This window comes from Echiichthys vipera, assembly GCF_963691815.1.
Source record: "Echiichthys vipera genome assembly, chromosome: 3".
Taxonomy (NCBI): Eukaryota; Metazoa; Chordata; class Actinopteri; order Perciformes; family Trachinidae; genus Echiichthys; species Echiichthys vipera.
The window spans coordinates 12,692,341-12,716,647 of NC_139828.1; the positions used below are offsets into that span (position 1 = coordinate 12,692,341).

General features: G+C 39.8%; 3 protein-coding genes across 3 annotated transcripts; 1 reads left to right on the forward strand and 2 right to left on the reverse strand.

Moving 5' to 3' along the window:
- Positions 1-879: 879 nt before the first annotated feature.
- Positions 880-4,443, reverse strand: ccl44 (chemokine (C-C motif) ligand 44). The gene is made up of 5 exons (XM_083911158.1): positions 4,290-4,443; positions 3,057-3,186; positions 2,214-2,361; positions 1,976-2,052; positions 880-1,881 (listed from the first exon to the last, which is right to left on the reverse strand). The coding sequence occupies exons 1-4, from the start codon at positions 4,351-4,353 to the stop codon at positions 2,014-2,016; spliced, it is 381 nt and encodes a 126-aa protein (XP_083767284.1). The 5' UTR covers positions 4,354-4,443; the 3' UTR covers positions 880-1,881; positions 1,976-2,013.
- Positions 3,147-24,206, forward strand: LOC310945144 (serine/threonine-protein kinase NIM1; the record flags this gene model as incomplete). The annotated part of the gene is made up of 4 exons (XM_083911157.1): positions 3,147-3,222; positions 20,396-20,701; positions 21,854-22,122; positions 23,454-24,206. The coding sequence occupies 4 exons, from the start codon at positions 3,147-3,149 to the stop codon at positions 24,204-24,206; spliced, it is 1,404 nt and encodes a 467-aa protein (XP_083767283.1).
- On the reverse strand, positions 12,734-16,361 carry pole4 (polymerase (DNA-directed), epsilon 4, accessory subunit). Its single transcript, XM_083939606.1, has 4 exons — positions 16,038-16,361; positions 14,683-14,767; positions 14,376-14,417; positions 12,734-12,994 (listed from the first exon to the last, which is right to left on the reverse strand). The coding sequence occupies exons 1-4, from the start codon at positions 16,284-16,286 to the stop codon at positions 12,981-12,983; spliced, it is 390 nt and encodes a 129-aa protein (XP_083795732.1). The 5' UTR covers positions 16,287-16,361; the 3' UTR covers positions 12,734-12,980.
- Positions 24,207-24,307: the final 101 nt, after the last annotated feature.

Here is a 24,307-nt window from a genome sequence, read left to right on the forward strand (position 1 = left end):
GTTTAAAACTCTATTTTCTAACGTGTTGGTTCCTATACACAATTGTTGCACAAGTCTACAGCCATGCTAGCGACACTGCCATGTTTTACGCTAAATGCTAATGTCAGCATGCTAAAGCGACAGTGAAAATGCAAAGAGAATATATAGACTATACATTTGTTCTATATATAATAGACAGCACATATCTTATACAAAGAAAAAACTTACAATGTTTTATTTTAGTATGTTAGCATGCTAGCATTCTCTATTTAGCACTAAACGCAAAGTACAGCTGGGAATGTCATTAGTTTTACAGGTAATTGGACATAAACACAGCTATACTGATTAAAGTGCACCTGATCTTGCTGCTAGATGAAAAGTTAATCCCTCACACAACTCATTAGGTTGCAAATCATCCTGTGGCAAATTTCATGGAAATATAAATAATAGTTGTAGAGATAGTCATGGTTGCAGTCTCTGCAGCCATGTCGCATGCGTGTGTCACAATTTCAGCTTCAGTTGTGTATTTTCCTGCTCATTGTGCCTTTCTGTCCCTCTCCTCAGAGCCCTTCAGTGTTATTCTGTTGCTGTCCACCAGATGCCTTCAGACTCTCCTTTAATACCAAATCTCACCACTCCCATCTGCCCTTCAGTCACCTCATTTGAGCCACCTGTGCCTGCTTATGTCTGTCTGCCTGTAAGCTTATTTGTATCTTCAGCTAGACATTAAATCACTGAACCATCTCTATGTGCCGTAACGATCTGCACTTGGGTCCTTCCCCTGCTCATCACACTCACCTGCTGGACAGCATGGCTAAATAAAGTGTACTTTGTAGTGAATAGGACACACACAAGATACCCAGAAAAAGACAGTGAGGCAGTTCCAGTTATTATTTCAGATTAATTTATAAAATAGTTAACTTGAGATACTGTGTTTTAACATACAGTGCATTCTTCTACAATACAATATGTGTGTACTTCACACAGTTGAGCCCTCTAAGTTTTAAAAGCCTTGCCATGTGGTGAATTAAATCATGAGTACTTTGGCATAGTTTAGTGACGGACTATTGGTGGAAAAGACAAATGTAAACTGCAAATGTGTAGGTATTTAAATCTCTGGTATACAGATGCCTGAGGGCCTCATTTCAAAAGATTGACTCGGGTTTCATGCTGAGTTTACAAATAGTCAATATACAGAGTAGACAAAATATCAGGAACATTTGCTCTTTATGTGTCACAGGAAGGTATATCCAGGGGAAATTTCCCTCTGATCCCATTTCATCTAACAGTCAAATACATCAGACAGAAGCCCAAAGAAGGATTTTTCACCTTTAAGACAACTGAAACCTGGATTGAACCAAACAAAGTGCAAATCAATATTAAGAGATGTTCCCCGATATACTGCACACTTGGTGCATTGCGACGAAACCCCATCTACTTTACTGTGCGCAGTGTTATAAACACATTACTGAAGGTATACAAGTCACAAATAAGCATAGTGTATCTTGCTGATATACAATATTCTGTAAATATCACTGTTTGTTTGCTGAATTACAACTTTTTCACTGATTTCACATCAGCCATGAGTAGTAATGTTGCAGAGGGAGACACTTCCAGGCAGACTCTGGCAAATAACAGTATAAGCCATTAAAACAAAACAAAAATAATCAATTTAACTTATTTTACAATAAAAACTCCTATGTTGAGACTGTTCCAGCCATGTGTTTGAGAATATTTCAAGCACAGTTCATGTTTAAATATCTAAAGCCATTTAAATATGTATTGCTGCCCAGGTCTGGTCCCAGGGAGACAGATAGTGTAGCTAGAGAGAGACACGAGACGACTGGAGAGTCAGCAAGCTGCACCATGTAGAGATGACGAGCTGCTGAAAGTTTACTTGGCCTGTAGAAAAGTATGCAAAAATAAGAGATGAGTCATTTAAGAGAGGTAGTTTCACACACTGCATACCCTGCACTGAAAAAAAACCCCAACATACTTGACTATGAGTTCTCCTTCCTATTTGAAGGCGCTCCATCACTCCACATTGAGAACCGCCCAGTTATCTTTCTTGTCCTGATGATCACAAGGTAAAGACATCTAAACATGTCTCAAATACCATGGAAATAACACAAATATCTCAAATCATAGATCACATTTGGCTGAATCAATTTTATTCGATAACATGGTTTTAGTTTATTGCTGGAGGTCATGTAACCGTAAAGTGGCTTGTATACCTCTGACATGACGGGAAGGTTGCCGTGAGGAAGGAGCCACATGGTTCGGTGGGCCTTGGTTCTCTGTCTCTGCAGGAGCTTTCTCAGCAGCCTCTTCACCTTCCGGTCTCTGGGGTCTGCACACTTCACCGCCTTCTTAGTGTAAAGACTATAAAAGGGACACAATATTCATTAGAAGACACAGGATGGCAGTACACGCTTCTGCACAAACCCAGCTTTTCAAACTTCCTGAAGCATAAGATTGACACAAGAAAAAAACAATGATTCAGCAACGTAGAGGACTACAAAGATGTCAGATGAAGAAAAGCCTCTGAGAGTTTGAATCACAAAGAAAGAGATGCTGTAAGGTGACTGGAAATAGAGTTGAAATAATGTTGTTGCTGTGATCAAAAGTTGAAGAAACAAAGTCGGGAATCACTGAAATAAGAGAGCACCAGAAGAAACTATTGTATCCACTGTATAAGAATGTTTTTGTTAACTGGACCACATGAAAAAGCAAGCTCCTCATTCCCCAGCTACATCAGATTTCTCTGGCTTGCTGGAAACAATAGGTATCACAATGCAGAATGGTTTACTTAACTAAACCCTGCTGTTCTGACTGAATGGCTGTGGCAGGGCTCAGCTGGCTCGGAAGGTATTTTCAGATGGCTTGTTATTCCCACATATTTCCTTTCTTACTTCCCTGGCAAATAAAGCTCCGGGCCCTGCCATAACAACATGACCTGGAAAGATGACAATGCCTCTCAGCCCGGCTCTGCCCTCCTCTAACAAGAGGCATATTTTCCATGCCTGCAGATTGCTTTGTGCTCTTTAGCTCCAGGAGTGGATAGTTGAAATACTTGCATGATGGCTTGTATACTGCAGTCGGGCCCCTCCGTCTGCACCTCAAACCGTAACACATCTTTGGTACGCACTTTGTCCTGGGAGTACAACATGCAACACTGGACATCTCTTTGCATCTGCACGCCTTTACCTGGAGAAAAAAAGAGCAAGAAAACATTAGGGAAGGGTTTCAAACAAAAGTAAATTGACAGTATTGTACTGAAGTTGGTGTCAAGATCACTTCATTATTATGGCTTACTGCCTTCTATTTCACACCCTTAGGTTGATTTCAGCTTAGACTACTTTAAAAGGTTTCTCAAGTATGGGCAGGACACTAAGGCCACATCTTGACAGCCACAAGAGTTTCAAAAAGTGTGTATAAGTGCACATAATCACAAGCAACATGAACATTAGATACAGATATATTTTACATGTTTACATGTTAGCAAAGACTGAAACAGCTTTTGTAAAAAAAGCAAATTGTTATCTTTTCTGCATAATGTGCACATGCTCACATATGAACACACACACACGCACACATACGCGCGCGCACACACACACACACACACACACACGCACACATACATACACACACACACACACACACACACACACGAGAATGTCAGAGAAATGACAATGGCATCCCATTGTGCTGCGAAACATACTACCATGGCAGTGAAACGAGAGACAGAGAAAGTGAGAGAAAGAGAGGAGGCGTGTGTCTGTGTGGAGGGTGTGCCGTGATACCTTTTCATCCAAAGCAAATGTGTAAACAAATTAAAGTGTGATGGAAGCAGCAGAAGCAGCAGGAGCAGTAAGAGCGGTAAACTAGGACAGTTCTGCTTTGCTATGCCACAAATGATTTCAAACCCATCCTCGGGAACATCACCACACTTCCAGCGCTTTCACAACATTTAAAAAAAAAGAAATAAAATGGACAGGAGGACAACGTCAGGCACACTGAGCCCTGAGAGAGTTGCTTTCTTTCTGTGTTGAGTGTTGTGTGATTTCAGTTGCTCGTCCTCCTGCGTTCTGCCCCTCTGTTTACATCCATGCCTCCTTCCCTGCTGCTCCTGCTGCTATCCCTCTCTCCCTCTTCTCTCCTTTTCTGTCTTCGCCATCACTCTCTTTGCTACACTGTCCACCTGCAGGGTGCATGCAAGCCATACTACACACACACACACACACTCACACACTCACACACACGCACACACACGCACACACACACACATAGTAAGTATGGTTGTGTCCTACCTTCTACAGATGCCAGGAGAATAACAGTCAGAGAGATAACAGTCAACATCTGCAGCATGAACATGATGAGGCTGGCAGAGAGGAGGAGAGGAGAAGAGGATGATCTACTCTGTCACCTCTCCCTCTATGGCTGCTACTCTTATATTACTCCCTCCCTCTCTTTATACCTCCCTGCCCGTCTCTCACTCACTCACTTCCACCACCTCTCTTTTTCTGTCTTACCGTCTTCCCCTCCCACCCTCTGTTTATCCATTTTCAGTCATTCTCACGCTCAGCTAAACTCCCTCCCTCATCCTCTTTTTCTTTCACACTCATCTCACCTCTCACTCGTTTCTCCCTTCCTGCTTCTTCACTCAGTATGGCAAGCCTCATTTGTCTTATTTGAGGATTTAAATTCCTCCTTCATACTGACTCTTCTCTTGTCTCGAGTGCATTTCCTCCTCCGGGAATGAAACTGAAATGTGTGTGAAATCAACCAGGATTCACCCTGTGGCTTTCAGATTACATGATCAGTCCTGATTTGGCATTTAAATGGCCCACAAATAATTCATTTCAATTAATCCTGGTTTGCAGCTGTATAGTGTAGTTGTGGAAACTCTCAGTCTGAACAGTACAGTAGGCGTGTCTGTGTGCATCTGGATAAGACTTGCAGCAGAGTTATGTTCTCTGTGGGATTCCTGACAAAATGCCAAACACACCTAGATAAACTGTATTTATGAGCTTACCTGAACCATGAAAGACAACATGTATATAATACCCATGGTTTTAAAATGCCTGTTGTAGATATGTGATATAAATGTACAGTGTACTGAATGTCATTGTAATAAACTCTACCTACAATTGTGCTTTTGTTAGTAACTCTGGAACAGCCTCCAGTAAATCCTCAGAGAAGAGTCAGTGTGCATCTTAAAAAGCTTAAGACCCATCGTGACTTTATACCTTGTACTTTGTGTGTCGTACACATAATTGTGCCTTTTATTTAGCTATTTTCTCCTCTCTCTCTTTTATGTCTTGAAAAGTGCTAAACTTTATGAATAAAGTGTACTTGCTTGTTATGGGTAATGTCCCTTCATAATCTGCACATTTTGGAACTGGTGTTCAACAAGGTTCAATCTTTGGCCTCTTGCTGCATTCAATTTTATGCTCCCACGGCTTCAAGTTACATCAAAACAATGTTTACTTTCTTCACTGATGACAAACCCCCATATGTTCGATTTTAAACTCACAATGTACAGTAGATTGCTTTAAGGCAGTGTTTCTCAAACTGGCTTCCCCAGGGGTACTGCAGGGGTGAGAACTTTTGAAAAATTTGGCAGATGTCAGTCATGCGTTTTACTTAAAATAACTACTATAAAAACAAGTCAATGTTACTGTGATAAACCACATTTTAAAGTCAATATTTATTTTCGATGCAATGCTGCCATAAGCTGTCAACTGCTGCGGCAAACACAATATATCAAAAATGGTTTGCGCTGGTCAAGGGGTAAAAACATTTCAAAGGGGGTACATTATTGAAAAAAGTTTGAGAACCACTGTTTTAAGGCATACATCAAGTCTCCAGTAATAAATGTCACAAATTATTCTTCAAACAATCAAAGACAAATGTTGTTTTTTTTTGTTTGGCCCTTCTAATTTTGACTCTTTAAAGAACAAACTTTGAAGTCTGGCATGGAAAATAAAGCCAATCCTCGGGCCATAATTTCATTCCAGCCTTTCTTTTGTTGTTTTACTTTTTTTTTATGGCTTGGCTCTTGCCAATGCACCAATGCCACCAAGTAAATGCAGTATGGCCAATAAAGTGATTCAGATGTTGCCTCAAATATGTCCTTGATATGTCTTTGCAGCCTCTCCCTGTCTGACCATAAATCATAATAGAATCATTACTCAGTTTCCATAACTGAACACCACAAGAATAAGCTAGAAGCCCTATCTGAGAGGCATTTACATACAGTATATTACAGAGAAACTTCAACAGAAAACAGCATCAGGGCCTGATTATAACAAGAGAGACCAGAGAAATCGGCCTGCATTTGTTTCAAGATATTCCTTTGAACCAACCTTTGAACAGTTGCCAAAGTCAGTCGATGCAGCCAACAACAGTGTATGAAAAGATCAAAGGCCCGATTATGTTTGACAAATGTTGCTACATCTCATAATTGACACATTAGATTGTCATATTGTTTAATGTACCTTGATGATTAATAACTATATTGACTTGTACTTCTTATTAATAAGGAAATATGCAAATGTGCTTCTGTCTATTTTCATAGGTCTGGTTCGCATAACAGTACATGATAATACACATATTCGGATGTCTTTGTTTATTTGCCTTTTCTTGAGCACTGCCCATTCCCATGTCCCTTAAGGGTCTCACCGCCCAAATCCCCGCAAACTTATGTTAAGTACAAACTAACCAGATCAGATGTCACATATCAGTGTTTTTACTTGATGATGTTTTGAGATATTCACCAGTGAAACTGCAATAACACATGGAGATTAATGGAAAGCCATTGGTGGTGTTCAAAGCATCAAATGTAACATTAATTAGATCCCGCTACTTCCTCCTGACCTGCAATCATCTTATCCCCCTCACCTGAGCTTCCCCGCCCAACTCCCCGCCTGCACCCTATTCGCTCATCAGCCACTGCCTATATATACTTGCACAGATCCAGAATGTCTAGTGTGCATTGTCTAATTTTCCAGTGGTTTTTATTCCTGTTTCCCCTTTCTAAACCGTTTTTCCTTGATTCTTGGACTGTTGAATAAAGAAAGGCCTCAACCCTGTCAAATGTGTGCTGGTAGGCTAGAACTCTTATCTGGTTGAAGGAGACACACTCATTTAATCAATGGTTTTTTTTCCCACAGTATGTTCTTAATCAGGGGAATGATTGGTTGCAAACCAATTTTCAAACATTTCAAGACATTTTCAAACATAACAAGGCATCCTATAGGATAACTGCATCATTGGTAATCAAGTCATTATCTGCATCACCTCGGCTGGTTTCACAAAGATGGACTTTGACTTTGGCTTCAATTTAATCGTCTAAATGTATCCGAATATCATGACTCTTAGTCCACAGTTAAGTTAGGCAGCTAACTTTTCATGTTTAAAGTAGGTTATAATGTCTAGACCAATCTAACTGCAGTATTACTGTAAGACTGGCCTAACTCTAAAGACCAGTCTATCTTATCTTTGTAAAACCAGCCCCTGCATTGCTTCGTGTGTGTCATTGGATTTATTTGCCTGATCTCCTGGTTTTAACTGGCCTGACTTGATGTAAGTAAAGCTGAATTTCCCTGAGGTTCTGTGTCATGCTTTTGGGTTCTTGTCGGCCACTTATCCAGTTTTCATTACATAATTTCCTCTTTGGTTATTAAGTTCCTAAGTCTTCACAGAATTACAACTTACCAGCAAACATTTGGGATTGTGCACAACTGCATCCTTGAATGTCAGTGAATGCAACCCATCAGCTGTTTGTCTGGCGATGATTTAACCTCCGGGGCAACAGCAAATATTTCTGGGTTTCCAGTGTCGTAAGTGTGTAAATCGCGACTTTCATTGCATTTGGGTGCGTTCCATGTCTTTTGTTCTCCAGATGGATTGTTCACCTGCACGCAACCAAAGTCTGTTCGTAACGTAACTGGCAAACTTGATGCTGATGTTACTAAAAAAAAATGTGTCCTGTTGCCTACAGATTCCTCAATTATATTTGTTTATAGAGATGTACTTCATTCTGATCTACTGAGGCTGCTGTTGAGGGTGGAGAAACGTATTTTCCCTCCTGTTGGACTGACAAGGTCTGACATTTATTGTGCATAGTTTAAATAGTTTAAAAGGTTTCTCCCATCATTTTCGGTTGTATATGATATATTATGTTGGCCAGTTACCTGGATAACCAAGATACATAACCAGACAAAAATGACAGAAATGCAGCATACAGTACAGTTATCTATTTGTACACAACTTACAAAACTGTCCCACTGAAACTCGTGGGTTGATTCTGTGAAATAATCTTGCACAAATGATGAGGGAAAAATTGCAATGAAAGTATTTAAAACGTCAAAAACAGTACATTAAACTTACAAGTTAACAAGTTAAATCAACACATCACACTTAATTGCCTAAATGCTTTGGACACGCTGTACTGGAAAAAAACAAATGTTAAGTACATTGGCAAGGAGATACTGGAACCATGAGTCACCTCATGCAAGGAAATATTGCTTTAGACACTAATGTGGGCCATGTAATGGACACATTTAGTAAGGGTAGATCAATGTGGACGCGCCTGAGTTCCTGTGGTTGAACAGAACTTAACATTGAACAAATTATCCTTTGGCTCCTAAAACACTAAGAAATATTCAGGCAACAATATGTCGCTTATGTGTGCGTGTGCGTGTGTGCGTGTGTGTGCGTGTGTGTGTGTGTGTGTTAACTGTTCAAGAACTCAGGTTGGAATGTCAGCTGCAAAAACATACCTTCCACATGACTACAGGTCGGCTTGTGAGCCAGATACATTTTCTGCATATCTTTGCAGCAATTAAAATATCTCCTGTCAAGGTGTGCCCACTCTCAAACATGTGGGCAATCAGCATTAAAAGCAAGTGGGGCTGACAGGGTAATGTCTTCGTCTTTCAAGGGGGGATAGTATGGCCTCCTGCAGATTTTGGAGGGCTCAGTTCACTGCACTAAATATGCAGCTTAAGAGACCTTACTGTACCTGAATGGGATTTCCAAGGGATAAAGTGTGTGTGTGTGTAATACTTGGTGATCCTTGAAACAAGACAGGGAGGCATATGAAAAAGACAGCAAACCATGTGAAATTCAGCTGTGAATTTAGAATGATGAACTTTTTTATTCTTTTCTGCTCTAAATAAATAATCTGGTCATCATCTAAAGGAGTAGTTCCAGTTCGTACCTCCTTGTAGTTTAGATTAAACAAACCAGATATATAATTGCTGAGCTTTATGAGTATGAGAAGGACCTGCGATGCTGGTCTATTGGTCACTCCACCATGTTGACTTTTATAGTTTTTAGTGCAATGTCTTATCTATTGGATGGGTGCCGCCAAGACATTTGACACAGATATCCATTGGGCGCCCAGACAATGTGTGTGTTAATGACTTTGCTGATTCCCTGACTTTTTCTCTTGCGCCACCATGAAGTTCACATTTGTAGTTTTGAGTGAAATGTCTCAACAGCTTTTGGTTGGATTGTCATAACATTTGGTACACACATTCAAGTCCTAAGCAGGATGGATTGTGATGAGTTTGGTGATCCCCTACCTCTACCTCTAGCGTCATCACCAGGTCGAAGTTTTAAGTTGTCCAAATCTCTGGTTTCCAAAAATCTGCAAAAAGAATGACGTCAGCCTCAGTTGCTCTTTGTGTTTTATGCTAACTAGCTACTGTTAGCATACTAGCGGGTCATCCCTATGTTCCCCGGGTCCAATGTGTTCCGGTTGCATAAGCCTTCGCTGATTTAATTCAGCATTTGTTAGGGTTAGGGGTAACTGTTAGGGTCAGGGTTAGGGAGTAGTGTTAGGGTCTACACGGGCCTATTTTCTGTGGAATTCAGCACTGATTGATTGATTGTGGTAAAAATAACAGACCGGGGAAAGGGTCCGCTGTTCCCCGGTCACATACAAAGCGGGAAACATAGGACCCAGGGAACATAGGTACGCTCCCCATACTAACATGCTAAACTAAGATGGTGAACATGGTAAACTTAATACTTGCTAAGCATCATGTCATCATCATACCACTGCCGTCGAGATTATGTACGCATGCTGACATTAGCAGTTAGCTCCACAGACTGCTGTGCCTCAGTACAGCCTCACACAGCTTCCATCTATTTCCAGTTTTTATGCTAAGCTAAGCTAATTCCCCTCGGCTTTGGCTTCACGTTTAGCATCCAGACATGAAAGGGCTTTTGATCTTCTCATCTAACACTCGGCAAGAAAGCAAATGAGCTAATTTACCCAGATGTTAAACTATTCATTTAACAACAAGGATCTCCAACTTAAAAAGCAGAATATTTACAATCTGTGGAAAGACCCGGTTGTACTTTAAAGGTAAAATAATTATCTGTAGGCTACCTGTGATCTGATTACAATTTTCATTGTAATTTGTTTTACTAGTTTATATGAAATAACTAAATAAACGAAGCCACAAGATACAAATTTATTCTCTCAGCATGCAATTTTCCCATCGCTTTAAAATCGCATCATCAGGCCAGCTGGTCCCAGGTTCACTGTTCATGTCCGGCTCTGGGCAGGGGCAGGCTCCACATTTTCTTTTCACGTGGGATTTCCTTAATGGAATGTCTTTATTGACTGTGGAAATACAATGATGTCCAATCCTTCGACATGTGATTATATTTTATTAGAAAAGAGCACTTCATGTTCCTCCGTGCCAGTCAGGCATTCCTCTGCAGGGAGTTGACTGGTGCTCTCCTGGAACCAAACATCTGTTTCATTACTCCTCGAAACACTAAACCCAGAAAATCAGCTTAAACACACTCAGGCATTTATTTTTAAAATCCCCACTGTAAAAACTCAAGGGGTCTTGACTGTACCTAGAGTGTGAAACTGAACACTTTGGATGTGTTTAACAAATGCTGCCAGGAAGAACAACACACATCTCAGGTCTAGAGAGATTCAGATACATTCCTAATGCAAACTCGAAGCTCTGTGTGATTTTCTCAGTGTCATACAACAGTCACCATGTTGAACAAGACGTTTAACCTTCACCATTTCACCACTTGTTGTATCGTACAGTAATCTACTGCTGCGACAGCAAAGTGGAGAATGGAGAGAAAATGCTGATAATATATTTTGTGTTTGATCAATTTTACATCTGAGATTTACTGTTAGTAAGACTGCGAAAATTATGCAACAATGTCTAATAGAAAATCATCTTTGTCCATTCGTAGCCAATTGTTTTCACAATATCTTATCACAGATATATCAGCTTCAGCAAATATGTCGACCGATAACCAAAAAATATATATGTATTAGATTTTCTAACTGTTTAATGTCCCACTCTGTACATAGACAACCTTATTTAATGGATTCTTATCAGATATTTTGATTTTATGTTTGTTAAGTAACAAACCTCAGCAGATATACACTGGAGATCAACATTAGAGAACAAATTATTAATATTTGATCTGTTCTGAAACACTTTCACACCTCACAGAATTTGTTAAATCTGTTGTGGTTATACGGCTGCTGTACTAGCATGTTTTTTTTTAAATAACCGAGGCACATCAACAAAAACCTTAATTGTGTGAAAAAAGCAGTGAGCAGTAACCACTGTGTCAGAAGGCTCTACTCAAATTCCCTCAGGACCCCACCTTTCAACAATACAAAAATAATCTAAAGGGCCTTGTAAAATTATAAACTGAATTAACAGGGCACACTTAGTGGGGGTATTTTAAGACCTAGTACTTAAAGGTAGATGTACACACAGTTTAAAATAGGCTCCCTTTTTATAACACATGCTTTGCCTCAATGTCGTTTGGTCCCAACTGACATAAATATAACAAGTAACCGAGACATTAGCATTGAGGCGACCGAGATATAGACAAATTTCAGAGTGGTGCCCTGAAATGAAAGACTAACAAAAAGCTGAATTAATTGCTGAGTTCCCAACACTAAAATCAGTTCAACTCAGCAAATCCAGTCAGTTAAGATTACATCCCGCCATTTTAAGTAGTAGGAATACTTCCTTTAAACGTGTCAACAAGGGCAACACCCTGGACAGCTCCTGCATCCCTGGAGGTCCCAGGATCAGCACCCTGGACAGAGGTGTTGACACACTTTGGTGCAGACTGTTTATAATGAGCCACCTGAGCTGAACAGGACAGAAGGAAGCTACACAACGTACTAATATAGAGCGATGTGAGTGTGAACGCGGCGTACATCTCTGCGTCTGTCCTGACGAGGGCTGGTTCATTTTACGTGAACATGTTTTCTGATAATCTGATAAACACTTAATCTGGCTCCCACTTCAATAAAACGCCAGATTATTTATTCTGAGGGTGTGGGTGAGCTGAGCCCTGATGAGCCGAGGCATTTAAAGCAGGACTTGGAGCCCTGGAGAAAGTGCAGCTAAATAATGCAAAGTGCGAAATGAATGAATTAAAGAAAAATATTATCAGGGCCGTCTTCAGCGTGTCATGATATGACAATTCCCTTTCCAGGTTGAGGCACTTTTTAAAAATGCTAATAATGGCACCAAAATTCCCAGCTGACATCATCCCAGAGTGTGCAACACATAGTTTTCGTCGTTTTTTACTTAACAGTAACAGTTATTTGTCTAATTTTACCAATGTTGACGCTCAAGCCCTTGTGAACTGGCATTTTAACACTGGGCAATGACAGAATGACAATATTTATCTAACAAATCAGGTTGTGACAAACTGATAGAAACTCATGGTTTAAAACTTTATTCCATTGTACAGTAGTATTTCACAAATATTTACAAAAAATGTACACATTACCATTGATGTCTTCAAAGTGAAGTATCAAAAATCTTAATGGCGTATTGTAGAAAAGCAGGTATAAATATCCAATTTGAGAGCCTGACTTAGAAAAAGTACCAGAAAGATGTTCAAAATGGAAAATGTAACAAAGTTTCTTGGATGGTTGAAAGATATTCAATGTTCTTGTCTCGTTGTTCTCCCAGCGTTTAATCTAGTGTGCCTACGGAGGAAACAAAAGAAGAATTTGAACAAACTGTACTGGTACAAAGACAATGTGGTCAGTAAAGTCTATATTATATGCGCACGCATCTGCATGAGCATGCTGTACGTCTTTGGTATTCTGGGAGATTTATCCAAGCTGGTAAAGAGTGCTGCGGGGATGAAGGCGTACCCAAAAGTCAGCGTCACCCTGGATTTACTCAACAAAAATGATTCCACTTTTCTATTGGTTGTTAGATTATTGCAGAAAATTAGTTTTACACGTTTTGTTCAGCAAGATAATCTTAAAATTAAAATGAACTCCACTTTTATGATTTCTGAAAAAAATGCAATCCCCAGAAGTAAAAAGCTAAAGTTAGACCATAAACAAACTACAAGACCGACTAGATTCAAACTGATTTCCCTTGAAAGGTGTGATGTTTGTAGTCTCATTTAGCTACTTGCTAGCATACGTCTTTCTGCATCCATGTTTAGCCCTAAATTGTTGTTTAGTCGCATTTAGTACATTTTATTTTTATATTCAGCATAATTCACTGCTTGTAAATGCAGTGCTTCGTGTTAAAATGCATAGCAGTTACAAAAGAAAAGTCAATAAAGTTTAGTTAGAAATGATTATGTAGTCTAATTTTATCCATTTCAAAGTAACTCAATCCACTAATACTGGTAAATAAAACTAGTAATCCTGATCAACTCCACTTTTATGATTTCTGAAAAAAATGCAATCCCGAGAAGTAAAAAGCTAACGTTAGACCATAAACAAACTACATGACCGACTAAATTCCAACTGATTTCACTTGAAAGGTGTGATGTTTGTAGTCTCATTTAGCCACTTGCTAGCATACGTCTTTTTACTTTTTTTGACACCTACAAACTTCAAAATTCACGTTGGGGTACTGACTGACTGAAGCCGGGAAAGCATTTCAGCATTTCTACCATTAAAAACGGGGGCGCTGTTGCGTTATTCTACCATTTAAGCCGGGAAAGCAAATACGCCAAAAAGCCTTTTTTGAGTAGTTGAATTTAAGAACTTTATTGAAGGTTTGGACAAATAAACTCAACTTCTCAAGAAAGCGACGGGCATAAGTTCTCATATACTTTTTGAATTTCATTTCTATCTGCTACAGAGCCTGAGAAATCAATTAATTAGTAGGCGTTGACACTTTAGGCGTTTTAGGCCTAAATGGGTTAAGTCTGTTCCGACCACAGAACTTATTTAAGGTGTCGAGTCAAAAACCCACTGACTTCGAGACAAGGTAACCGGAAGTGTAAAATGCAAACCCACTTTGGGGTTTTAGGACTCATTCCTGCAGTACTCTATTGATGAAAGTAACTATACTCAGTCATAAAAAGACCGTAAAACGTTAAAGTCCTGGTGGCCTTACCTTCAAGAAAGGCAAATTCATCTATGGCCTCTATTGCGTTGTCTGTGGAGGCAAAAGAAAAGAGAACGTTACTCTACAGTTGTTTTATAAAGTACGGGTTTGTAAACATCCAAGTGAACATGTTTACGATCTACTCTCCGCTACAAAAAACAGCATCATATTAACTTTAGTGAGAAATAATTTATATTTTTCACACAAATTAGATTGTCCTGGTCTGAGTCTTTTAGCTGAACATCAATAACATTGTCGACCCATTTTAAAGCCAGATGATTAATTCACACATTCAGAATTCCCTCGCAGCACTTACCCAGATCTTTCCTTTGCAAAGTTTTCCTCTTCCCTTGCTGGGCATAAACCAGGGAATCTTTGGCAATCATTTCCACAAACAACTCCTGGAGGAAAGAAAAGGATGCATTGAAATTCTGTCACTTAAAATGTTTTATTTAAAAACAAACTAATAGGAGAAACTGATCTTTCCTACCAATACGGGAAGTACGGGCCTAACTTTGCACAGTGCATTTCATATTCCTGACTTTAATTTTCTTGTTGGTTAATCAGAGGAAACACTTTTTCACCAGTTTTTTCTTTGTTCTTTCTGATCGGATTCTCACTTTAACTTCTTAGTTAGAAATGTGAAAGTTATGCTACAACGTATAAACTCCTTCACGCTGCTTACATTAAAAAAAAGTTCCTTAATGGTTTATTATTTTAAATCATTTCACACCTGTAAACATAAACATTCTGTTGTTTCCTGTTGCAGTGTATGTGAATGAAATCAGCTGACAGGAAGTTAACAAGGACCCAGACTGTTGCCTAGCAATGGAATCCCATTGAAAAGGTCCATGGAAAAATGATTTCTGTAGGGCTGACCTTCTGTAGTAGCTTCTGTTACACTCTTTCCTGACACAGTGTATATTTGCAATTTTTTTTTGTGTTTTTTCCATTAGACCGTTAGAGACATCACTTTACATCATACAGTTGGAGGAAACCTGGTGAAAATGGAGGTATGACTTGAAGGCAGAGTTTATCGTAAACTTTACTGAACCCATTGATCCATGGGTGCAGTGTCATGATTTTTTTTTTTTGGTGGGGGGGGGGGGGGGGGGGGGGGGGCACTAAAGTGATTTTACTTTATTTTTCTGCCCGTATGCAGCTCATACCATGCCACCATAAATCAAAACTTCGTAGAGATTTTAAGAAGTACTGCACATGGAGTCATTAACTGTGCTTACATTTCTTGTTTATTTGTCCTAAACAGCCAAGTAAGTAAGTATCGCTGCTTACTTAACTTTTATATTGGTAAATCATACAATTATTAATTTGCCTTGTAGTGGAGGAGAGCAGAGATGGAGTGTGGAGTCAGAAATATATTTGACAAACATTATTTTTCCACCATTTCAATCATTTCTTTTTAGATGATTTAGATAATTCTTATTCGGGGGGGGGGGGGGGGGGGGGGCAAATCATGTTGTTCAGAAATTGTGGGGGACATGTGCCCCCCGCCCCCCTCCATCTGCGCCCCTGCATCGATCGTATATTACAGAGAAGAATCACATTTCATCAGACTGAAGATATGCTGTGGACTAGCTTGCTTTCAAGTGAAAGTATCGTTAATATCACAGTGTCACACGCGTTGTTGCAGGACTTCCTTGGTGCTTTTACCGTGGCTTTAGCGATGATGAACACAGACTCCTGGCTGGCGAGCGACACGTCTGGGTCGGTCTTCATGAGCGCCTTGATGCGGGCCAGCGGGAGTTTGGACAGTCGGCTGTGGCTCACGGCGGCCGCGGGGCCCGTCTGCTGCTGGGTGCTCTCCTCCTCCGCCTCGGCCCCGCGGCTCTCCTCCTCACTCCCGCACCGGTCAGGCTCGACTTCCGTGGGGGTCACGGGTGTAGCCACTGTTGCTGCCATTCTCCGTTTCTTTACACTATCGAAAACACACAAATCACTACCGTTTTTCTAGCAACATATTACGGATAACAACAACATCAACAGCAGCGCGCCAGCATGTGCTTCCGGGTTTTTGGTGGAAGCGCCTGCGCTGATTCGTCAGCCAGTCATCCTGAAGCCCCGCCTCTTCCTCTCCCGCCAACCAGTCATCCTCATCTGTGATTGGCCAGAAGGTGAAACAAACTCTGGCTATTGGCTAGAAATAAATGTCAATCAAAGAGTAGCTTCAACATGTTGATGGTTGCTTCCTTTTTCTGTTTTTACTCCTTGTACATTGTTATATATGTTTTTAAAGGTAAAATATGTAGAATCTAAATTAAAAGCTATATATTTAAAAAAAATAATACACCCACAAGGCGGTTTGAGGGGTAAAGAATGAAAGTATTGCTTTTCCATAAAAAATATATTTAGTCAGAATTAATATTTTTAAATTTTTGAAAAATTTGACCATGACTGTCACAATCTGTTTACATTTTACCAGCCATTAAGCGTTGAGCGTTGCTGGTTGCCAGGGTTGACTGTTGTACGGTGCAGCTACTGTAGGCTGTTACTGGGTGAAACGGAGTTTGTCAATCCTGCAGCTGCTTATTTGTCCCAGCAGCTGAGTGACCGGAGACGGGCAAAAACTACAGTCAATATAGACCAAGCATTCACTCCATGGACTGAGATAAAGGAGTTCAGCGTCATTAAAACGCACACCCCAAATGGCTACGTTTCTCCTTGATTGGTAAGCTAACTTTCATGATTACTTAGCTGTAACAGCTAACGGTAACTGTCAGTTAAACTTCTCTGCAATACTTGTTTTTATGATGTGATTTGTCGAAGGGGAGGGGTTCAAACATGCTCAAACAGACTCCGGTCTCCTCGGTCTGACGAAAACCTGGCAACCGACTGCTGGAATTATTTTCGGTTGTTGCGACTACGATCTTGAGACACTAGATGGCGGTGTTCTGGTCATCCGTCATATTCAACCTTTAATATTTCTACATTTAGAAATACATTTTTGGTATTGTGTATAACTCTGGAACATGTAAGGAAAGTAATGTTTATATTAAACATTTTCAATAATGTAAAAAAAAATGAAAAAAACATGCTGATGCTTGAGAATGTTTAATGTACTTTTAAAGAAATACAGTGGATGACAACTCTTGTCCTCCAACTTCAACAAGTAAGAAATTGCAATGGATAAAACCCAACTTTACTCACTTTCTTAATCCTTTTTGTCCACTTGGGGGCAGCCAGAACAAGCTGTGAACACAGCACTGCCCTGGCATCCTCAATGTTATTACCTTTATAAAGATGATATGGCAAACTGTTAGTGAAGAGCATACATGGGGCAACTTTGTATTCATTTTGAGTTATATTTCTGGTCACCCAGTGAATATAAGCCCAGTATTTGGAAGACTAAAGCTGTCATTATAATAAATAAATAAATAAATAAAAAACTCAATAAATAAAATAATAAAGAATGAATGGAGAGATAAAAGGAGTGATCAGCTATTTTCCAACCATGTAATAGTTATCCCACTACAACAACATAAAAGTGGCGACTTTGATGTTGAATTTAATGGAATAGTTTGTTCTACTCTCGTTCAATTTTTTAGTTAAATTTAAGTTAAATTGCCAAATAAAGAAGCAGCAAATACCATTTGTAACATCTATGAGGTTATCAAGTGAAATGACTTCCTTGACATTTTATTTTTTCCTTATCATCAAAAGATTTTCTCATTTTTATTTATGAATGTAAAGAGCTTCATGAATCCCTCTTATACTCAACTTACTGCTTATATTTGTAACGTGTATTTACATTTCCTGGTAATATATGTTATATTACTGTATTTTGAATTAAACATTTAAGAAAGGTATTCAATATTTTCTTTAGACTTTCATGTCATTAAAGCTTGGTTTAGCTGTTACATATCAACACTTCCACTTAACTTAACGTAACTACTATATGAGCATAATTACCTGATAACCTAAATGCATTATTTATCACCAGTTATGAATGAATAGGAGGTGTGCTTAGTGTATTCTTTAAAAGTGTGAATGCAGCATTTTCACTGTTTAAGTCTATGTCCTGATGATGATATATAACCCAATGAGCAGTCCACTAATACACTGCGTTAATAGGATTGTGAGGATTGATTTACTCCTCTGAGGCTCCACTCACATGTCCATTCAGTCAGGGGAGCCTGAGGGACAGACATGAAGGACCCGCAGCTCACAGGTACATTTATCAACTTTATATACTTTTGTAATATGTTTGTCTCTGCACTCTTCATAGGGTATAATCTGTAATTCATGGCTTCATTAATAACATATTTACCCACGCTTTAGAGGTCAGTTATAGGCCATTTAAAACAATAACCTTGGCGTTACCAAGTCATGAATAAACCCTTTGCTTGTGTTAGTCCTGCAGCATGACACATGCTGTGTCTCTTTAGTTCTTCAGTTCACTAAAATAAATCAGTTCACTAAAGCCAATGCATACTTGCTAATTATAAACCCTTTTCAAAAGGTGCTTTATTAGCCTTGGTATTTGCAGCTCATTTAAACTATAAAATGGCCGTGTGCTGAATATGCATCCATGTTTAGTCCTGAATTGTTGTTTAACCGCATTTAGTACATTTTATTTTTATATTCAGCATAATTCACTGCTTGTAAATGCAGTGCTTCGTGTTAAAATGCATAGCAGTAACAAAAGAAAAGACAATAAAGTTTAGTTTGAAATGATTATGTAGTCTAATTTTATCCATTTCAAAGTAACTCAATCCACTAATACTGTTAAAAGAAATAAGTAATCCTGACCAGTTTCCAGGGACAAATCTAGCCCACAATGACCATGAGGATGCAGTTTTATTACACTGATTACAGAAGTTTAATGTCAGTTATCATTGTTATTAACCATCAGCTACTTCGTTTAACTCAGTAACTCGTTCTTCACGTGTGCCGTCATTAAAGGGGAGGTGATAGTTGCTCTATTAGACGTCCACACGTCTCAAGCCTTGACGGATGAACAATCTGACATTTGACTTTGTTGCTCATTGCTCTTTGTGTCGTGCAGAAACTTTAATCAACAGTTTCACGTGAAAACAAAAGAAACAGGATATAAGCTTTCGACAAAGTCAAATAGTATCCTGTTTGGGAAAACATGAATACTTTGGCCAGTTTTTAAAAGAAATGTGGTGAGACTTGAGGACTGCGTGCAAAGAATAAGAACTTGTCTTCCAAGAAAAGAAAGAAGAAAAACAGGAAAGGTTGACACATCCTGCTTTTGTTCATCATTAAAAAAAAAGGATGGAAACATTGTTAAAATTGATGATATCAGCATCATTACTCGGACCTCTAAAGAACAGAACCCACAAAGGAAGTATTTGTCTAATATAATATTCAAATCACCTCACATCTGTAGAATAGATTTAATGTCAGCGCGCTCATACACTGCATTAGGGCTGCACACTATTTATATACTGACGGTGTATCGAATAGATATTAAAGTGTACTCAGTTCTTTCATTCTGCTGCTTTCAATATGATGTTAAAATACAATAATAATTAGTTGTGAAATTTTAAAAAGTGAAATGAAAATTAACTCCAACATTATTTTATTGTACAAATTTAACTGAAAAAAGGCACAATTTAAAAAAAAGGATGATAGTTTAATTTTAAAGTGCGGTTTTCTACCGATGCTCTCTTTTTTCACAATGTGTTGTTTATTGCTCAAAGTGATATCTTGAACAATTTATTGTGTAGCCCTACACCATGTCTGGGGAAAAGGAAATAACAATAGTACACGTTCATATTTAAAAAAACTTACAATCTACATGATCAGTTATATTTGCCTCCATTTCGTATCAGACACCAACAGCTCAGCACAAACTAAAATTATACAAGGTTAGGACTGAGGTCAGACGTGTTACCACATAGCCTACGTTAACACGAAGGTTAATCTCATTACCAGTGCTCCGTACTGTACATGAAACAGCCACACTTTGACTTGACTGTAAGACTCTCTGCTCTGCTTTCAAATTCCTTCTCCTCTCTTAAAAGTTTAATACATTTCTTTTCAAGCCATCAAAGCACGCCTATGGACAAAGCAGAAAGTAAGCAAACAATCCAAAGATGAGGCTCCGGCGGCGGAAGAGTCAGCCATGAAGTCCCTGGCCTCGGCTGGCACACGTGCCAAACCACAGCTGACCGAAGCAGAGAGGATGAGGCAGTCGCCGTTTGAGAGGGTCGTCTATGACATGGTGCATAACGAGAGGATGGTCAACGACCTGATGCTCGGTCGAAGAGTTGGCTTCTATGAGCTGCGAGGAGAGGTCGGGCAGGGGAATTTCTCCACGGTCAGGTTGGGCATCCATGCCTTGACGAAAGGTCAGGAATCATAAGTTATTTATGTGGTTTTATTCAATTTATGTATTGTTTTTCTTCTGACCCACAACAAGCAGTTTCATGGCTGCAGTTGAATCCTCACCTCCACCTAGGGCTGAACAATACGGCCAGAATCTTCTATCCCGATATATATCGCGATATCTCAATAACGATATATATCATGATGTTTTCTGGTAATTCAGTAAATAAATAGTTTGTTTGAAATAACTTAATGGAAAAGCCTATTTTTGTATACTCCCGTGGGAATTAAATACATTACAAATGAAATTATGTTGCCATTATATGACAAAGTTCAGTGCAAAATAAACTTAATTTGCAAGAATCCGAATGTAAAGTGTCGTCCAAATAACCTCAATATTGCCTTGATGTAGTTTGCTGGTTTTTCAACGTTGCTATAGAAACGGCTAAAAAACATATATGATCAATGTTTTTATAATGTTTTGGCATTTAACCCAGCCCTACCTCAACCTTGACAAACAGATCCCCGTGATTCAAGTTTGCTCATGTTGTTACAGACATGCATGCAAAATGCAGCAGTAAAAATCTATCAAGAAAACTGTATAAATAAAAAAAGGTGTACAAGATAAAATTGAAACACTTACTTGTTTTTTCCTCCAAAAACATGGCTCAATATCTCTTAGACAACTGTTGTCTTTTTTAAAGTAAACTCCTTCAGAAGAGAGCAGGACTATAATAAAAAAAATGTGCTTGTGCATAAAAAAAGGGGGGCTGCTGTTAATGTTTGAATCTAAAGATAACAAATATTTTATCCAACAGGAAGTACATTTCCTCCTGCCCTGTGCGGCACCACATTTAAGCCTTTCCTGTTATGTACACAGCTTGACGTTCATGAATAATATGATGCTTTTGTCAGTAGACTGATATAACTGAAAAAGCCTTTCACTGCAGATCTTCCCTGACCCTTGAAGTGTGCAGGTCGAGCCACATTTTTGTCATGCATTAGAAATAATCTCATTCAACTACATAATATGCCCAAAATAAATTCCTTTAGCCCTCTTCTCATGTGCATGTGCCAGTGTGTGTTTAAATCTCTTAAGTATGTCTGTTCTGATTTTGACCTGTCACCTTGTTAGACCCTACCAACTCTAATCCTCTCCTCTTATTCTGTCTCAGAGAGAGTCGCTATTAAAATCATAGACAAGCAGCGCCTGGATAAGAAGAGCCAGCCTATGACTTCCTCAGAGATCAGCTGCATGGAGAAGCTGTGCCACCCCAACATAGTGCGACTGTACGAGGTGATGGAGACCAGCAGGAAGCTGTATCTGGTGATGGAGTACGGCAGCAGTGGAGACCTGTTCTCCCGAATCACCACCAGGGGGAAGCTTGACGACCTGGAAACCAAGCTGGTCTTTGCACAAGTCATCTCTGCTGTTCAGCACATGGTGAGCTCCAGTGTCAGACTTAATCATCATCTACTCGCAGCACTGTGCTCGGTCTGTGCTTCATATCCCTGTAAGTGAAGAGCTAAATCTGAGATAATGTTTAATGGTTTCAAGGTTCAGTCTCTAAATGATTTAACCAGATTAATTACATTTTTAGAGATAGGGTGAGAAGTTCAGCCATCCCTGAGGAGTAGAGCCACTACTCCTTTGCTTTGAAAGGAGCCAGTTGAGGTGGTTCGGGCATCTAGTAAGGATGCCCCCTGGGCGCCTCCCTAGGGAGGTGTTCCAAGCACGTCCAGCTGGAAGGAGGCCTCAGGGAAGACCCAGGACTAGGTGGAGAGATTATATCTCCACACTGGCCTGGGAATGCCTTGGATCCCCCAGTTAGAGCTGGTTAATGTGGCCCGGGAAAGGGAAGTTTGGGGTCCCCTGCTAAAGCTGCTGCCCCCGCGACCCGACCCCGGATAAGCGGTTGAAGATGAGATTAGATGATATTTTTGTGTCGTATTTTGTGGCCTTTATTTTCATATTGGCCAGTAGAGAGACGACATGCAACAAATATTTCTCAGTCAGCCTTAAACCGGGGTTGTCTTGGACCCCTAGACCACCAGAATGCCCAATAATATTATTTAAGGATGAAAAAAATCTAATCTTGTCTTGATCTATAGGAATATAAGAACAACAGCGGAAAGAAGAATTATATTAATGTAGCAGCAAACAAATATTTTCTATGCAAAGATATAGAGGAGTAGGCGTCCTGGGCAGAGAATGAAGTCACTCTTCCTCTATGTGTCTTATTCTGAGTGTCTCTGTTGTTTGTTTTAATAGCCTGTCGGGCACTCTTGTTTTTCAGTATTTCTAGTACAGCTCCTTTAAAGCTGCAGTAGGTGAAAAGCAAGAAAAGCAACAAAAAAAAAAACACCCAAATTTGAAGCAGAGTGAGGCCTCTTCCTGCAGCTCTCCCTCTCCCCTCTCTGTCCCGAGCCAATAGGAACGCTCTCTCTCTCTGAAATGACCTGAGATTGACCAAAGTTTCCTGTCACAGCTAGGTTTTCTAAACCCTGAAGACAGAGCCAAGAGGAGGTGCAGAAGTCTAGTTTTCTGAACGATGAAAATTTATTATGGATGTTTTATTATGGACGCTAAAAATAAACTAACTATACTAATTAGTAGAATGCTGTTTCTACAGACAACAAATAACAAAGAAAAAGCATAAAAGACATTATTGTTTATATTTTTTTCAGATATAAATGGCTATATTTCTCTGAAAGTACATTTATCACAACAGAACCCCTACTAAGATTTTTCCCATTTATTTTGTGATATTTCAGCATGACAACAACATTGTCCACAGAGACCTTAAAGCGGAGAACATCTTTTACACCACCAGCTACTGCATCAAGGTCGGAGATTTCGGCTTCAGCACAGAATGCGGCCCTAATGAGCTCCTCACCAACTTCTGTGGCTCACCACCGTACGCTGCTCCTGAACTGTTTAAGGATAAAGGTTACAATGGACGCTATTCAGACACCTGGGCTTTAGGTGTCCTCTTGTATTTCATGGTGACGGCCACTATGCCCTTTTATGGGGACAAACTGGGGAGGCTAAAGCGCTGCATCATTCAGGGGGCCTACAGCATCCCTGTTTATGTGCCCAGTCCATGCCAGCTGGTCATTCAGGGCATGCTGCGACCGGTTCCTATTGACCGCTTGTCTCTCACACAGATTATAAACGGCAATTGGCTGAAGGGGATTGAGTACCCTCCTCCGTATGTCTTGTTGCCGCTGTCCCCGGCGCACTTTGCCCAGGCCAACCAGGTTCTGTGTGTGGAGGAGCAGGAGGTAAAGAGCCTGTTGTCTGATCTGGGTATTGTGATAGTCCATTTGAAAAACAATCCCTGCTTAGACTGTAGAAGCTCATTGACGGGAACCTACCGGATCCTTCTCCATCGGGTCCAGAAGAGGAGGTCAGTGGAGGCTGTGGGTTATTCAGCACTCCACCCTGACACATACGGGTGTCTGGATAAGTGGTCTGTGGCACCTGTGGACAAACACAATGGCACGGCTGTCTGTGTTATACTGTAAGGAGAAATAACTGGACTTTATCACATAAACATGTTCCCATCTGCACTATTTCGCTCAGTAATCAGTGAGCGTGTTACATGTTGGGAAATACTAAAGTTGTG

Coding starts and splice junctions, on each gene's coding strand:
- pole4 (XM_083939606.1), bottom strand. CDS start 16,286: ATGGCAGCAACAGTGGCTACACCCGTGACCCCCACGGAAGTCGAGCCT. Junction 14,768..16,037: donor TCATCATCGCTAAAGCCACG/GTAAAAGCACCA, acceptor TCTTTCCTCCAG/GAGTTGTTTGTGGAAATGAT. Junction 14,418..14,682: donor TTTGCAAAGGAAAGATCTGG/GTAAGTGCTGCG, acceptor TTGCCTCCACAG/ACAACGCAATAGAGGCCATA.
- ccl44 (XM_083911158.1), bottom strand. CDS start 4,353: ATGTTCATGCTGCAGATGTTGACTGTTATCTCTCTGACTGTTATTCTC. Junction 3,187..4,289: donor TCTCCTGGCATCTGTAGAAG/GTAGGACACAAC, acceptor TTTTTTCTCCAG/GTAAAGGCGTGCAGATGCAA. Junction 2,362..3,056: donor TGCAGTATACAAGCCATCAT/GCAAGTATTTCA, acceptor TCCCTTTTATAG/TCTTTACACTAAGAAGGCGG.